This window comes from Manis javanica, chromosome 3, assembly GCF_040802235.1.
Source record: "Manis javanica isolate MJ-LG chromosome 3, MJ_LKY, whole genome shotgun sequence".
NCBI lineage: Eukaryota > Metazoa > Chordata > Mammalia > Pholidota > Manidae > Manis > Manis javanica.
The window spans coordinates 59560047-59578527 of record NC_133158.1 but is presented as its reverse complement, the minus strand read 5'-3'; the positions used below and the strand labels follow the sequence as shown (position 1 = coordinate 59578527).

Genomic DNA, 18481 nt, shown 5'->3' with positions numbered 1-18481 from the left:
AAAGAACTCATACAACTCAACACCAAAGAAAAATAGCAATTAAAAAACAGGCAGAGGATCTGAATATACATTTACCAAAGAAAACATACAGATGGCCAATGGACATGAAAAGATGATCAATATCATTAATCATTAGGGAAATACAAATAAAAACCACAAGGAGATATCACTTCACAGCTATCAGAATGGCTATTATCAAAAAGACAAGAAATAAGTGTTAGTAAGGATGTGGAAAAAAGAGAACCCTTTCACTGATGGTGGGAATGCACACTGGTACAGCCACTATGGAAAATGGTATGTAGGGTCCTCAAAAAATTTAAAATAGAAATACCTTAAAACCCAGGAAATTCATTTCTGGGTATTTTCCAAAGAAAATGAAAACACTAATTGGAAAAGATAAATGCACCCCTGTATTTATTGAGGTATTATTTATAATAGTCAAGATTTGGAAGCAACTTAAGTGTCCATTGGTAAATGAATGGGTAAAGAATATACGATTCGAACGTAAGAACATGTTGACATACATGTCAACAACACGGATGAACTTAGAGGGTATTATGCTAAGTAAAATAAGTTACAAAAAGAAATACTGTATGATTTCACTTAAATGTGGAATCAAAAAAACAAAACACAACAAACAGAACAGAACAGACTCACAAATACATGAACAAACTGGTGGTTGCTAGAGGGGAGAGGGTGGGAGGATGGAAAAAATAAGAGAAAGGGATTAAGAGGTACAAACTTCCAGTTATAAAATAAGTAAGTCATGGGGATGTAAAAAGGCACAGGGAATATAGACAATTGTACTGTAATAATTGTGTGGTGACAGATGGTAACTAGACATTGTGGTAATCATTTCATAATATATGTAAATGTCAAATCACTATATTGTATACCTGAAACTAATGTAATAGTCTATGTCAACTACACTTCAATGAAAAAAAAGGTTAAAGAAACACATTACAAAATTGAAAAAAAAAAACATTAAGTTTTCAGCCAGCTCTATTCTAATAAGACATTTCCAGCGCTCTCAGATCATCATTCCTCTCATCAAACTTTTTACCTGAAACTCCTCTGCAAAGTTATCACAGCAGATGGAAGCTTCTTTAATCTCTTTCTAGTTTGGAAACCCTTCCAATAAGCTTGAATCAAGCAAGCTGCTTGATGTAGTTTCTGAAATTAAAGGCCAGAATCAATTTAGAGACATCGCTAAGAAAATATTTTTTAGAAGTTTACCTCTTAAAAGTATCAGGCATAGGCAAGTATTAACTTTCATCACTAATAAGTTGGGCAGGAGGCAAACATTTTCATAGGCCCAGGAAACGGAAGGCCAAGGCATACTAAACCCAACCTCCCAAAGGAGGTACATTAGGCCTTGGCAATTTCTAGAATGATTTCAGAATAGAGCCTGATTAGGTCCAAATTCTCCCTGATTAATCTCACCTTCACTCCCTTTACAAGGATTTCATAGTTCTACTTGCTTATTGCTTTAGCCTCTTTGCTTCACTTCTTGTGCCTGGCCTCATTTATTCAAGGATTCAAGGGTAAGAACTTTTTGTACAGGCAAAGTGAAAAAAAAGGCTCTGGGGTTAAAAATTCAGCCTATAAATAATGCCTTCCCCATCAAACTATGGTTGCTCTCAATGTTAGAGGGAAGTAAGTACAGAAAGAGGGAGAGAGAGCAAAGAAAAAAATTCAAGAGGCCACCATTCTCCAATATTTTGAATGTAATATGTTCAATGAAATGTTAGCAAATATCATGCAAACTGGTTTTATAATTTAATACCTGATCTTCTATTTCCTGAGATATCTTTGGGCTTAAAAGGCCAATGAGCTGTCTAAGTTCTTGACTGAACTCTGTCCCAGGCTCCTGCTTATACAGTAGGCTTGTAAGCCCTGAAATGGAATAACAAAGGTACAACTATTAATAATAAAATATGATGTTATCTAATCAGTATTAACTTGAGGCTAAAATTTTTATATACTCACTTGTGAAACTTGATGAAAAACCTGTCTAGTAAATCTCTAATTAAAAAAAGGTTAAGCAGAATCATTGTGGTAAGTCAAATAGAGATATAAAATATTTTTTTGTTTGAACCCAATTACCTTAAACTTTTTAGAAAAGATAATGCATACTGAGCAAATGCTTACTCTGTGAAAGTACTTAAACAGGTTATTATTAGTCATTATTATAGGAAGTTATTAAATAAAAATGTATAGTAATGTATGTAATTTGGGGCAACTCAGTAGTTTTTGAACAAATATTGTTAAGAGAAGTGCTATAACACTAAAATACTGCATTTTCATACCAAAATAAAACAGAGTAGTAATATGAGGTACAAAGTAAGTACTACTTCCAAGGCATGTTGGAATGATTTATTATCATTTATGTATTCAATCTAAATAAGCAGGTAAAATGGCCTTGGACTGTACAACTGCAGAAGCCACTATACAGATATTTCTTTACCTTTTATTCTCTTTAAGACTCAAGTTTCCAGAACCATTAATAATTATAAAGTATCTTGAGAAAATGGAACAATTCTACTATTGAAAAAAGAAAGGGAGATGGATTGTTAGAGTGAAATTTCTTTATAATGAACTTTCTTGGACATTCACATTTCTATAGAAGAAATCTAATTACAGAATTTAAAAATGTCTACTTAGCACAGTATCAACTAGAGAGTTCTATTACTGGTACTTTCCCTCTCTACTCATATAATATAAAATAATGACAATGCTCAGTAATGGCTGATGCAAGGTAAGCTACTCAAGTGCCTTCAAAGTCATCAAGAATGATTAAAGGCTACTGTAATACTTTTGGTATTAAATGCATCACATTATACTCTAATCTTTAAAATTTTTCATATAACCCTGTATTAATAAGTATATTTAATAAGCAAGAAACCTATTTCCTGACATGTTGAATAAGAAAATATACTGTTATGAATTCATGGCTCTGGCTTGCAAAGAAATAAAACAAAGTTAACATATAACTTCCATTGGCAATTAGAAAAAAAAAGACACTATCTGTGTGATGTTGGGTAAATTATCTAATTTTTCTGTACCTGTTTCCACTGCTATAAAATGAGGATAAGAATAAATACCTCATAGGGTTGTTATGAAGACTGTTTTAATGCACATAATGTAGAATAATATGTTACATAGTAAATGCTCAATTAAATGAAAGTTAATAAATGGGGATGGTAATATACTTAGCCCTTTCCTCCCCAAAATATCTGAACTTTTACTCACAACCACATTTGCTGGAGGTGAGGAAGATTTTTGTTTGTTTTTGAGGAAAGTCAGAGAAGGAGTTAAAGAGTAATTATGAATTGGTGTGAAGTTCAAAAGGGTTGTCAATCTCTTGAGCACAGCTCTATTTTCTCCAGTGAAGTTATTAGTCTTCATAAGTTCACTAGTCTTTCTGTTCATTATTTTACTACACTATATAGTATATTCAATACACAACTTTTTTGTCAGAGAGGGAGTATATATTCATTGTAACCTCATCAACAAAGCACCGTACATCATCTGTTGAGAAATAAAGATAGCTTGATTACATAGACTTTTTCCTGAATTGCTATCTGTTTTAATAGGGTGTTATCGGCACACTTCAGTTGACTTTTTCAAAACATAGATATTTTGTTTTGTTTCCCATAAACTATCAATTAAAAAAATCTTTTTGAGAATCTCAAGAAAAGAAAGAATATATACACTACCTTTGTAGCATGCACTTAGTCTCAATAAAATTAAAATTTCCTGATGGGATTCAGCCATCAACAGTAGGAGCTTTGCAGCAGTACTTCTTATGACTGGACTAGGGGTTGACAAAAGTTTGAGAACAATCTCATCTAAAATTGAATGCAGGGTTCTTCTTTCTATTCTGAGTAAATCACCACTAATAGAACAATATAAAGAGATGAAGAGTATACCATTACTAATTGATGTATAGGTATCATAACAAATTAAATAAAAGGTTCAGCAACTTGATGTTTAACTGTGGTCTGATCCAAGAAGATAACCCATATTTTAAAAGTATACCTTAGTTCCAAGAATGCATCACATTAAATCAATTAATAGTTATTGAATTCTTGCTGTGTGCAAGGCACCATGCTAGGTAAAATAGGGGAATACAAAGTAGCCAAAGGCCCTCTCCTTAAAAAAATCTGCAATCAAATTGCAGAGGAAAGATAAAGGTACAAAATATTAAATAGAAGATTCAAAAGCTTCAAGGCAACAAAAAGAGGAAAATCACAAGACAGTACATGGTTCATTGCTTAACGATGTATGAAGACAAAAACACTATATTCAATTATCAGGTACTTAATATAGGAGTAACTTTATCTTTCCTCTGGTTTTTCCTTTGTTACATTAACAGCCTCATCTTGCATTACTGCCGTCATGAAAACTTATCTGAAACTTACAAATGGTCAAAAAGGATTATGGGATGTCCTTTAACACATACTCTTAAGCAATATGTGATTTTTTAGGGATATGTACTTTTTTTGACTATCTATTTACTATTGATTAAAATATTTTCCAATTCTGTAAAAGTAGAGGTTGGCTTGTAGAAAATGAGTAATAGCCACGACTCCTATCTGAAAGCAATGCAAACTGATTCTCACTCAATATAAATGACTTTTGTTGACTAGAAAAAGAAACTGTAAAGGTTACTATCTACTGTTTTATAAGACATTAATCAGTTTATCTATTACAAATTCATTTCTACATCCCTATGACAAACTAACTCTGTTAAGTCTCCCTTCCTTAAATTCTCCTTTGAACCTATCTATATAATTATCTTACCAGTTCCCTCATTAACTAATGAGTTGAATAAAATTTTTGATCTGTTAATTTTATTTGCTTAAGAGTCATGTTTTTAATTTCTTGAAAATTGTAGTTCAGCAATGGCCAAAATGATTTTAAGAGAAAAAGAGATCAGTATCCTATCCTACGTTAGAAATCACGGATAGAAAGAGACTTTAAAGGTCATCCAACCAAAAATGTGGGAATCTTTGTGACACCTTTTCCTGTACCACCTTGGCTTTTACGCTGTACCCTGTGCCTAGTATGCCCACCCCTTTCCCTTGTACCATTCAGTGTTATCACACTATTCAAAACTCAGGTCAAAAACATGCTCATTTCTGGAAGTCTTCCAGATATATCCCTAACTCAATCTGATCATTTGTTTATAGTCTACATCCCACAATAAAGGTTATACTATATTGCAAAACACTAACTGGTTTAAATGTTTTTAATTGCTCTTTAATATCCTAACCCTAAAAATCATCTTCTGTAGGACACTACCTACCTACCATGTTATCTTTCTGCATCTCTTCTCATTGAAACTTCCCTATCTCTACTTTCTCACCTTCCATTTATTTCTCAAATCACTTCATTTGGTTTTCTGAGCACTACTTTACTAAAACTGTCATTGATAAGTATCTCATCAATACAAATTCGTAAATGCCAAGTGCTTATTTTCTTTGACCTCTCTATCTGTACCTGATATTCTCTACCTAGTCAGCTTCTGTGCTACAATGCTCTTCTGGTACTCCCCTCCATCTTCTACCCACAGCTTTCTGATCATTCCTTCTCATTCTTCACTTCCCCAGGATTCCATTTTCAGCCCATTTTCTTTTTCACTTTATTCATATTTCCCACTGAACTCATCTTCTCTCATGTTTATAACTATCGTTATAGACTGATCACTCAGCAATCTATAACTTGAGTCCAGATCTCTTCCAGAAGTTACAGTTTATCTATTCACCAATGAACACTTAAGTTCATTAAGTGTTCATTAAAGCTCATTAAAGTCTTATCTTTGGTTTTATAAATAAAGCTGCTATGAACATTTGTATACAAGTCTTTGCATGGGCTCTTATTCCACTGCCTATTGAATATATCTATTTATGTTCAACAAAACCAACATTGAATTCATCATGTCTCCCTAATCCAACTGCTTATGTTATTGTTTTGGTTATACCACTATCTATCTAATCACCAAATAGAGAAAACTTGGTGCCATACCTGAATGAACCACTTATTTTATCCCTATCAAAATGCTCAAGTGGAGCTGTTTTGTTCTCCCCGGACTCTCAGTTCTCTCTCTTCAACTCAGCCTGGTGGATATACCCTTCTGCACCACAGCCTGGAAACTCTCGATGCTATTTCTCCCTGGGAAATTGCTAGGTTCACTTCATTCATTTATTTTTCTCAGTGCTCACTTTCTTTCACTGACTGAAGTTTGGTTTCTTGAAAACTGTTGTTTTATATGTTGCCTGGTGTTTATTTTTCTCAAGTAGTAGGGTAAATCCACTTTTGTTAATCCATCTCAATCATAAAGGGAAGTGAAGTCCTGATGATTTCAATTTTGTTCTGTTTTGCTTTTTTAGTTTTAAAAAGTTTTGCAGTTTCTATATTGGGTTACATACAAATGTGCAAATCTTAGTGTACACCTTAATGAATTGTGACATACGTATATATTCATGTAACCATTACCCAGATCAAGGTATCAAGTATTGTAATTTTTTTCATCAGTTTAAAAAACCCATTCATTTTAAAATCCATTTGGTGCCAGTGCCTAAGGCTAAGCTACTGTCACTATGGTGGCTTCTACTAATTTCCTTCTTTATCTAGAGTTTTGTCCCCCTTAAAACTTTCCCCAAACAGTGACCAGAGTGATATAAGTGACATGTAATCTGACCATGTTCATACACTTAATTCTTTCATGGTCTCCACTGCCTGTATACAGTATAAGACTTAGTTTCCTTAACACAGCATATAAGCTCTTCATGACTTAAGTCTGTAGAACTTATTAGGTACCTTTACATACCAAACTTCAAATTCCAGCAACAATAAATTTTACCTACTTTTCACCCTCAGCATGTTGTTTCTTGTCTCAGTGCATTTGCTTGTGTTGTTACCTTTGCCTAGAAATACTGCTTTCTTTCCTTCCTCCCTGGCTGATTTTTCAGCCTAAGGCTTTCATCTCAGGTGTTACCTAATCCAGGAACCATTACCCCTCAGTTTGGGTTAGAAGCTCCTTTAACATTTGTGCACATCTTTAACATTTTAGCTTATATACTGTAATTATGTTCATATGTTTCTTCCACTATACCATAAGCTATTTGAAGATATTGTTTGTATCTTAATCTTTGTAAACTTTGTAAACCCAGTAACAGACATATACTTGGCACACAAAAGATGCTTATAAATCTATACTGAACTGAAAGAAAAAATTATTTAAACTGTGTATACTCTGCTTTTCTACTTTAACCTGGCAAAATTGCCTATTTCTTCTTTTCCTTTTATAGCACCTGGCAAAATATTGAGCTTGCAGTTTGCCATACATGCCACCTATGATTAAGTATTTTTTATTGTGATCCCAATATTTTTCTTCAGATATCAAAGTAATTTTTCTTCTCTAAGCCTGAGATTTGGTGTAAAATCTTCTTAAGCTCTAAGATAACATACCAATTTGGTAATAAATTTCCAGTCTTTTAGAGTATTTTATATTCATTTTTTTCTGAAAGACAATGATAATAGTAGAGATTTTTAAGTATCATGTAAAAGTCATATGCAGTCAATGATTTCAACAAAACTTGAATAAAACTGGTAATGCTTCTGATCAAAAATTAAAAATTACAAATATTTTGTAAAACCAACTACCTATTGATCTGCAGTATGCTCTGTAACATGGTCATGACTGTAGATCCTATTTGAACATCGTCAGTTTGCAGTAAGTGCAAGAAATGATCACTTTGTAGTACTAAAAGAGGAGAAAAAAGGAGAGATTAAAACAAAGATTCTATGATGATACAATCAGGATTTACTTGTCCTTTCAAAACCAAGTCAAAGTATGACCATTTCTGCTAAACATGCTGCCTTTGCATACTTTACAGTAAAGAAGATTTTTAGACAGTTTCAATAAACATAAATAGTCACTCCAATTTTATAAACTGTTATAGTCAGGGTACATCCACAAATACGAAGCTAAGAATCTACTGTTATCTCCCCTTGAATTAAAAATAAAATATATCCCAAATCGGAATCACTTTTCCTAGCAGTGAATTTCAGTAAATAAAATAAATTTCCTGTGAAGGAGAATGTGAAGGAATGGAAATGGTACAGAGGACTGTAATTAGTAGCTCACACTCTGTTTTATAATTTAGAATGCTTGTTAATAATGAAATCATTAACAACAAAACAATATTTGTTTTTAGGGTGGTTTACAATTTTTAGGCTCTAAATAGTTATGAAGATTTGGCATTAGATGCTTACATAAACTGCTTAACCTCTCAGAATACCCATTTCTTCATTTGTAAAACTAGAAATAATAGGCTCTCACAGAGTGTTACAGAATGTCATAGAATAGGACAGGTTCCCAGTAAATGTGTTTCTATTCTCTTTGTCACTAACTAGAATTCACTAGAATCAGGATTCTAATTAAAGTGGGATGAGGTATGTTGGCAAATAGCTCTGTGAACACTACCCTAGCTTCTACAAAACAACTTTACACTTTCTTTCTCCTGAGGGAATGTATTTGATTTCTTTTGGATACTAACTACAGTTCTTTATTTCTATTTACATAGTCTAACATTTCAGTATTTTACTAACGAAAATAACAATTCTTAATGTTTCACAACTTTAAAAAACAATTCTCCTACTATTAAAATTTCCATGGCCTCTTATTTTCTATTACTTCAATAATAAAAAAATTCTTTTCTTCTCAGTGTATTATTCCATTTTTGTCCACTTAAAGGCATTAATAACTATTTAATTACCTTTGAATTCACTGTGATCATGTACTAAGTAGTATGTATGTAAGTTTATCTTTTTTTCTACATTGGAAAAATTTTTTAAATAATTTACTAAATAGTCATTCCACTTTATTCTTTATATCGTTTGCCTTATAATGTATTATTATATAACTTATTTATAACAAACCAAGTCTAAACTATAACTGTAACCTTTGAAACTTAAAAAATTTTCCCCTAGGGATTACTCCTTAACAGGATAAAACTATTGGTAAATCAAAGATCAACGCATGCTTTAAATATCCTTAATGTTGATCACTTAAAGGGTGTCAGATGATCAGCTATGGAGGTACTCTTTTCTGATAATATTCCTTTCTCTTAATTAAAAAAAAAAAAAAAAAAAAAGCAGTTACTGTGTGCTGACCTCCAATGAGTTCTGCACAGTGGTATAGAGGGCATGTCAAAGTGTGGGCAAAGGGTCTGTTTGTTTCTACGCAGAAGATCAAGGCCTAGCTTGGATACCCAGAAAATGAAATAAGATACGATATGAGGAGGAGCTTCTGGCATCAGCACTCTCTGGAGGACTTGTGCCGGGGGATGATCATCAAAAAGCCTCCACAGGGATCCGGACGATGCTGCGGTTGTGGCTGCATCCAGCCCACCATCTCCTGGACTTGCCATAAGAATGAGGAGGGAGATGTCTAGGCTGGCATGTGCATACAGTGAGACAACGAATTTGACCGGATCTGTACTGTTGGAACTCAATCAGGAGTTGGGAGGGGTGCAAGTTGTAGCACTCCAAAATCTCATGACTATAGACTATCTATGGTTAAAAGAACATATGGGATGTGAACAGATCCCAGAAATGGGCTGCTTTAATTTGTCTGATGGTTCAAGTACAGCTGGAGAATATCCATCATATCATAGATAAATTTTCACAAATGCCTAGGGTGCCTAAATGGTTTTCTTGTCTTCACTGGAGATGGATGGTAATTATAGATTTGCTTTGTTTATGTCACCATATTCCTATTATGTTAATATGTGTGTACAAATTAGTTAGTAGTTTAAAACCTATACATACTTAAGGTACTCTACAAGAAGATATGTCAAAGAAATAATCAATCCTCCCAAGTTTCCTTCATATGCTACATCTATAGCTTTTCTTCTTCCTTCCTAATTACAACCCTTAAATAGAATTCGTGCCTCATATCGAATTTACCGAGTATCATAATTCCTCCAGGTGGTAAAGATACCTCGAGACAAGTGCTGGGCATAGAAGCCACAGGGCATAAATCTGCAAAGAAGTAAAAAGCTAACCTTTGCAAACAATATGGCTTCTCTCTCACTTACCAACTTTACATTTCCCTGTATGGCCCCGGAAGATGACTGGTTAGCCAGAGACGGGTAAGATTCCTCAAGGGAGGAACAACCTAAGACAGGCACAGTCGCAGGGGGGCCATCAGGTGAGAATTTGGGGATCAACAGAGGTGAGGCTCAGAACCTCACCCCCCCTGCTTTGAGAGAAATCTTCTGCATCCGTGGATGTCTTGCTGCCCTTGTCTAGCCTGGATTAATACTTAGTCCATAGGCACACACCTGATCATCTGATCATCTACATTTGCCTTCTTACAGCACTAAACTATGTTTTCTACCTTTATCTTGCACCTACCTACCACTTCAGCATTTTATTAAAAATAAAAATAATAATAATAATAGGAGAAATGTGGGATCAACATATAAATCAAGTACAAAAATCAAACGAATATTCATATTTGACCTGATTGTTTATAGGTCATATTGCATGATCAAAACCGAAAGTTTCTGTGATGACTGCCCTTGTACTGTTCACCATGTAAGAACTTATTCACTATGTAAGAATTCGTTCACCATGTAAGAACTTGTTCGTTATGCTTCAGAAGATTGGAGACTGACGAGAATTAGGCTTGAGATGGATTAATGATTGTACATTGAGCGTTGACCCCCCTATACTGATTTTTATTGTTGTTAACAACCATTTGATCAATAAATATGAGAGATGCCCTCTCAAAAAAAAAAAAAAAAAAAATTTTCCCCTAGATTAATGTAGGATTTGCTAAATGGAAAAAGCTAAGGTAAAAGTTATATTTTAGAAATTTTTCCATTATAATATCTACATTGTCAATATTGGCTCTTTAAAGCTGGAATGTACAAACAAGATTTATTTTTTGGTAGGGTTATTTCAATGTGGTTTAACTGGTTGTCTGTATAGTTAATGAGTTATTTAATTTTAGAAAAAGATAAAAAAATCAGCAGGTGACTCTATGATTATGAGTCATATTAAAAATCTTTTCTTACCATTTTGGATGAGTTGAACATGGCCTTCCAACAGCCAGAAGAGAGAATCGGTCACAATTTGGAAAAGATGTAGTAATTCATCTTTTTCTTCACCCTTAACACATATATAAAACCCCAATTTATTTCTCTGTAATTGATTTAAAAAGAGAAACAGATAGACTTCTGTTTCTGGATCGAACTTGCTTATTTATGAGGTACATGATCTTGTAGACTTTACTTAATTTATAAAACTTGTGGTTACAGGCTAGCAATACCTTCTCTACTTCCTAAAATGGTTGTTAACCAGAGATAAATGAGACAATATAAGTAGGATAAGAATTACAAGTTGATACACTAGGATTTCTCAACACTGACTATGCATCAGAATCATCTGTGGAGCTTTTTACACTACATCCATGTACAGGACTTAGTCCAAACATACTGAATCTGAATCCCCAAAGTTAAAGCCTGTATTTTTACAAAAAGTTAAGTGTGTGATTCGGTTATGCCCCCCAGGGATGAAAATCACTGCAATATGCAAATATATAATGTTAGCATGTAAATCATTATTAGTGCATTTCAGTGGCAGCTTCTCTTCTGACTCCATGAGGGCACAGACCATGTTATTTAGCTCTCCACTATACACTCAGTGTCTACAACAGTTCTGACACATAGTAAATGTTCAATCAATATTTATTCAATAAACAAACGACAACTTTCTGCTTCTTTTCTGGAAAGTAGGGTGACAAATTATTCTAGATTGGAATATGTATCACAGTAGGAAATAAAAATAGATCCAACTCACAATTCTGTCATTTACTAGCCATGCTATTTTAGTGAAAAGTTGTAAAAGGCTACTAATATTTCATCCATGTTCCCACAGTTCACATGCTTTAATTGACCTGAATTCAGTTAAAGCTACAAAATATGCAAATATTTATTTAGTGCCAGCATCTCTCAAAATGCCAATGGAGCTCTTAGAAGTAGAATTTGTGACCTATTACATAGAAAGCATATATTCTAAGTTAAATTCTCTGCCAACAATACTTCCTATAATCAAACCACTATGCTGTCCACATTGTTTTTATGTCTCATTCAACCTCATTCTTATAATTTTTTAATTTGTTGTTTTTTGAATTAAAAAGTCATCTCTCTTAGGTTTTCTATAAGAAAATATCGGAGATCTTTTCTACTTTATTAGTCTGGGAGTTCTTTAAATGCATGATTATATCTATTCCTCATATACCCAAAGCATCGGAAATGGAACTTAATATCCCATGGTGATTTAGTTATTCCCTTTCATAATTTACAGAAGTTGTTAATCTGCTCAATCTCTGATGTAGCAGTAGACCTACATGCATACAAGCCAAGAACTCTGGCAAGGTAAAGGAATTTCAGCCTTGTAGACTTAGCACTCCTTTTAAGTTCTATAACCAAATCAATCTAACTGACATTCACAGAACATTACATAAAATAACTGCAGAGTTTACATTCAAAATACAGGAAGTCCTTGCTTTTGTATGGTACCATGTTAATTTAAATTTGTGCATATGAAAACCTTTATGTGATTCTAATATGCATGAGTTTCAGTTAAGATGACACTGCACAAAGCAAACACTAGTTGCAATGGAACATGGACCAAAAAATATATGGAGGGCCATAACACAAGTCGGAAAAATTTTCAAAAGATGGGAATGATACAAAGTATGTGTATTACCTGACTATGACAGAAGTAAATCAGTAACAATAAAACATCATGAAAATTCTCAAATACTTGGAAATAAAGCAACACACTTCTAAATAACCCATGGGACAAAAAAAAAAAAAGTACGTATTGCATCTAGCACAATTTACCCAATAAATACTTGTTGGATTGAAATGACTCCTATGTTTGGGTTGAAATATTTTGACTAGAGAAGATCTGAAAAATCAAATAGGAAGTTCACCTTTATTCTCCTTCACAATTGGAGCTATTAGGAAAGCCTTGGGCCTAGAAAACAATACTTCACCATTAATTTAAGTAGAAGGTATGTTAGGAAGATGCTATGGAAATAACTATCTAATGGGTGCTACTCAAAGTTGAGTAGTAAGTCAGATCCTTCAAAAAGTCTTACATTATGCTTCAGCAAGCACTTTAAGAATTCTGAATGTAGAGATTCATTTTTTTATCCACTACTCATATTGTATTTTCAGTCAAATATTGCACATCTGAAAGATAATGTGGAATTTTACCTCAAGAATTAAACCATTTTGGCTACAAAATACAAAACACTAAACACATATACCTTAGCTGCATTGATGAAACATGTTTGTAATCGCCTCTCCAAAACTAGAAAATGTTCTGCAGCTGCTGGAAGTAATTCAGTGTAAAATTCCTCTGCATCTTCTCCCGGCTCCAAGCCCACACAGCAATGGCTGAAAAAGAGTAGAAGTTTGTGACTTGCTTTGTGTTAATTACAAATATCCGCTGAATACTAAACCTTCTACAGTCATTGTGCCTTAATGAGAATTTTCAGTATCTTTCTTTTTTTGCCAACCTAATAAAGAACTTTTGCAGGAAAATTAGTGTAATAATTTTCTGAAAAAGTAAACAGTGGTATGGACTTTGCCTATAGAGCCAGGACTCTTATGTCCTAAAAACCTACTAGTCAACCCCTCAGGAAACAATACACTTGGTTCACATGAAGAGAAACAAGGCAAGTTTTCAGTGAATGAGCTATAAACACTAAAAGCAATAGGATACTTTGAGAGACTAATTCATGGACATTTGAGTTAACAGATACATTTTAGACATCTGATAGCTGATAAATATCCAGGGTAGGATTAGTCTGTGGGGGACAGATTAGGAAATCAATTTAATACCATTTCTACTTTCCAATTTGTCTACTTTCCTAAAATCTGCAAAATATTTGACTACATATTTCTTATATCAAAAAGGGGAATAGTAAAAACCTAATTCTAGTAGGACCACTGTATATTCAAGGAGAGTCATTTAGAGAAATGGGTCATCTTGAAACTGCACATAAAATTCAGACCCTGGATATAAAATGAGTATATTTCCAAGTCTCAATAATAAAAAGTATCTGTGTAGACAGACTAATACTAAAAATAGTCCCCAACCCCAAAATGGTCTCTATGTGTGCTCCATAATGAATAAATACTGCTGCTTGAGGCTTTTCAACAAAATGTGCAGACACTGCAAAGCCAACGATGACTACATATTGAGTATGCTAAAAACTCAACTGGCTAATGCTCAATGTATCGTGTTTTGTTTTATTTTGCACACCAAACCCTCAAGTTAAGGGACTAATGCTCACATGCATCAGTTACTTTTTTTTCTTGGGTTCCTAAAGTTAATTATTTAAGAGTACCTATTTTGATTAAGAACATTAATAAATGAAATTATGCTTTCATACATTTACAAACATGGGGATTTCTAAAGACTTGGATTCCACCCCACAGAGCCTATCTCAATCAGTACTTTCAGGATCTAACATACATAACTAAAACAAAGACAAAAGCCTTGTTTAATTAAGAAATTAATCTAGAAAATTAAACTGTAAAAAAGAATATTATGTACATTTGTTTTTTTCTAACTGTATAAGCTTGAATCTGGACTTTACCTAGGAACAAATTGGGAATAAGCAGTTTTGAAAGCTAGGATCCAATTATGTACACTTTCAGTTACTTAACTAGGAAGTAGCTAAGGCACTGATTTATTGCTTCCTTTAAAAATAAGATTTTGATCTCTTTTCCCTTAATTTCTAGCATGGTAGTAGGTCAGTAAATGCTGCTTCTAAATTTTATTGGCAGAATTTGAGCTACATCATGAAATAGATAGTTGAGATAGCTACATCAATACAAAATGAAATGAATAGTTTCTGTATCTGTTCTCCTACAGTACTTTGCTTGTGCATTTTATTTTAGCACCTATTTCAATCAGCCTTGTATGATAAGTTCACATAACTGGTCACCTCCATCTTAAGTTTTTCCAGTATAGAGCCAGTGCCTTAATATCTTCATTTCTTCACTTATTCCTTAGTCAGTAATGAGTCCATTAGGTACTTGGGATTCAGTGGTGAGCAAAAGACATGATCACCATCTTCATAGAACTTGTGGAGCAAAGTTTTTAAACAGTGAAATACTCACAAATATAGAGTTATAGAATGATAATACAAATAATATGAAGGACAAATATAACCATAACATAGGAGGGTGCCAATGTCATTAGGCAGATGAATAAAAAGAAGCAAATGTTGAAAATAAGAATCTATTCCTACATCCCTCAAGAATAAGCTGGCTTATTGCTTCATTTTACCTTATTATCTGTGTGAGTTGTGAAAATGTAGTCCAACCACCCTGGATTCGAGAACAATCTTGATTGAGGACCAAGAGGCAATACTGAATGAGGTCATAACAATATATATCTTGTTTGATTTTCTTCAACTCTGAACTTCCTAAAGGTGTGTTTATTATTTCTAATGCAAAAGAAAATAAGATATACTTATTTTTACTCAGTAAATCCAACAGTTGTTTGTATTTTTATAGGTTAAATAAAAATACATTAAGAAGGAAAAAAAACCACTGCTTTATCACAGTGTTAAGATTTTACTGAACAAAGTAGAAACAAATGCTAAAAGTACACCCATGATGGAACCATTTTGTTACTTAAACAGTGTTAGCCAATCAAAAGCTTTTCTTACCTTTTAACTTCAACAGTATAACAGGGACATTCTGCTCAGGACTTTTTGCAACTTCAGCAGCTAGGGACAAGATCCTTGGGTCTGTACCTTTTGGCTTCATTTCTCATACCACCTATTTTAACAGTGTCAGGAAAAATAAAGGTCAAACAGCCCTAAAATATTCACTCCCTAAATAATGTTTGACTATAGTTTCAATATACCTGAAAACTTAGCTTTGCTTGGCTTCAGAAAGGTAGATTTTTTTCACTTCTTCCTTATAGGAAACTGTTTTTCCTAACTAGTGTACCTCTAAAAGAGCTAGAGACCCCTATACCTTACTATAACAGCTACAGTAGGCATTGTTTACTTTGCACTAAGAGCCGGGAACTGTGCTCGGTACTACACATTCACTCTCTCTAATTCACACAACGATCTTAGGATAGGAATTGATTTTCTTTTATCATAAAAGAGAAACTGAGTGTGCAGAAAAGAGCTAACTTGGGCCCCAGAATGCAGTCCTTTCAAAGGTCTACTTACAAGGCAGGCCATTGGCTGGTGTCTAGAACTTGGCTTTCAGGAGGGTTTCCACTATTCCCTAATAAGAATGGCTCACTGTGCCTAAACTGTAAAAACAATGTGGTTTATGCCCAACACCATAAATTCCTGAGATAATTTGTCATGAATAGACATAACAGGAACAATGTGAAATGTTAGTTGTATATTTTTGGGCTCTATTTAGTGCATTAATCTATTTGCTCATTCCTAGGCTACAAGAACATAGTTCATTGTGATACATGTTGGAGAAAAATAACACTAGATAAACTTCATGAAGGCAAAACTCATACTATCCTTGGTGGCTGTCTTCTTATTTCTAGTTCACAGCTATGTCCCCAGAGGCTAAACTAGTGCCTGCATGTGGTAGGTACTTAACAAATATATGTTGATGAATAAATGCAAACTTTGGGCATTTCAAAACTCAATTTCTTGACCCTCTGCTTTTCTTCTTGTCACAATATGGGAACTTTAGATTTCTGGTTAGAAGTCTTTTTAAAGTAAAACAGACTTAAAACATTGTCCCTCCTCTCTGGCTAACATAATAAAAGATTGCTAAAACAGTGTCATCACAACCAAACACAGATGTTAGGGTGCTGTGAAAGATGCAAGGGTCACAAAGGTTTTCTAAAAGACAGAGTCCCCAACTCATGTTCTGACTGGGAAGGAAAAGTATACACACACATGTATAAATGTATCTAAAATAAAGTAATTATATAAAATATGTTAAATGCCAAATAGATGACACAGACAATAAGAAAGCAGACCATAGTGAGAGGACTAAGATTCCTTCAACCACTTTTCTTATCTGTAAACAAAATAGGAATTCCTACCTCCTAGAATAATTCAAAATTTAGAAGAGAAGGTAGCCACCAAGAAGAGTCCTAAAATGTTGCATGACAGTAGTTAAGCCTCAATAATGACCATTGGGAGAGATTTTACTCTGTACCATGAACTAACTGTCTTAAATGCTTTCATATGTTAACTTATTTAATCCTTTCAACAACTCTAAGTACTATTATATTTTTCCCAAGTTTTATGGTGAATGCACTTAATTTTAGTTTGTACTAATTCACACTGCAGAGCATGGAGCTGGGGTTCAAACCCAAAAATTATGACACCAGAATCAGAATGCCTATCATACCAAATAATCTTAGTACTCCTTAATAGGGCAGACTTTGGACAAGCTGACAGGTTGAGGGAGACACATTCATCTACCTGCCTGAAACAATAAATTGAAAAATTTGACTAAGGTGTAAATTAAGGGAGTAGAATTTGATTACACACTTGCTCTGAGAAATCACCACCTGTTAGGGCAACCGTTTGTAAACTTTCTCTTGGGCGCCTCTCCTCTAATACAACACTTCTCTTATCTTTACCATTAAACTCACGCCTTTCGAGTTACTGAATTGAATTACTGAATTTCGAATATCGAATTTTCCAATTATTAATATGATTACCCTGTTGTCAGAAAACGAGCTCTGGCCTTGATCCTCTGGGAATCTCTTCTTCTTGGCCGCGCCCTTACTGTCGCCACGGCTCACTAGGAAGGAAGACAACTCAATACAATGTAGTTGCAACTGACCCTAAACACCTGCAGTACACCCCGAATCTCTCCCCTCACGGCGTCCCCTGCCCCGACCCAACACCACTGGGAACTTCCTCTGGAACATGGGGTCAGAAAACGACTGCCGAGGTAACGGCGCCCCTCCAGTCAGGTCCAGGGACCGAGCCTCTGAGGCTTCTTTACTCCGATTCTAGACCCAGCTTGGGCGCTCCCAGGCCTGGCGTCCGGATTCGGCCCCTCCTCCAAGCCTCGGTTTTCACACCACTTCTGCACAGAGAGGGAGTCGATTCCCCTGTTAAGAGCCCCTACAGGCCGAATCACTTGGCTCAGAAGCTTGTGGCCAGGACCTCCCGGTACCCGGAGCCCTTCTCCTTCCCGCGCCGCCACCCCAGGTCCGTTACCTCATCCTTGCTTCGGCTTCCTCCGCCCAAGAACCCGGCTCCCACCACTCACCTGGGAGGTGCGGCCTTCCCGGGTCGACGTGCGTGGCACCGCGGGAAGGAGCGTGGAGGCGGGACCAGGATTCTCAGAGCCAAGGGGCGGGGCGTCCTTCCCTAGGCAGCCAATCAGCACGAGAGAGGCTCCCGGGGGCCGCTCGCGACTCGAGG

At 34.9% G+C, this 18481-nt stretch overlaps 1 protein-coding gene across 4 annotated transcripts in view; it reads right to left on the bottom strand.

Moving 5' to 3' along the window:
* Positions 1–18449, bottom strand: part of IQCB1 (IQ motif containing B1) — a 48624-nt gene extending 30175 nt beyond the window's left edge. The window contains exons 1-10 of one of the 4 annotated variants that reach the window (XM_017676630.3): positions 18327–18449; positions 17767–17849; positions 15776–15887; positions 15391–15550; positions 13358–13487; positions 11094–11187; positions 7672–7771; positions 3720–3898; positions 1787–1896; positions 1064–1173 (exon numbers count right to left, since the gene is read on the bottom strand). In XM_017676630.3, coding sequence (XP_017532119.3) covers positions 1064–1173; positions 1787–1896; positions 3720–3898; positions 7672–7771; positions 11094–11187; positions 13358–13487; positions 15391–15550; positions 15776–15875 — 983 coding nt within the window. In that variant the 5' untranslated portion in view covers positions 15876–15887; positions 17767–17849; positions 18327–18449. Of the gene's footprint in view, positions 1–1063; positions 1174–1786; positions 1897–3719; positions 3899–7671; positions 7772–11093; positions 11188–13357; positions 13488–15390; positions 15551–15775; positions 15888–17766; positions 17850–18274 lie in introns of all 4 variants that reach the window. The other 3 variants (XM_017676637.3, XM_037013119.2, XM_017676645.3) reach the window with 3 other exon arrangements.
* Between the last annotated feature and the right edge of the window lie 32 nt (positions 18450–18481).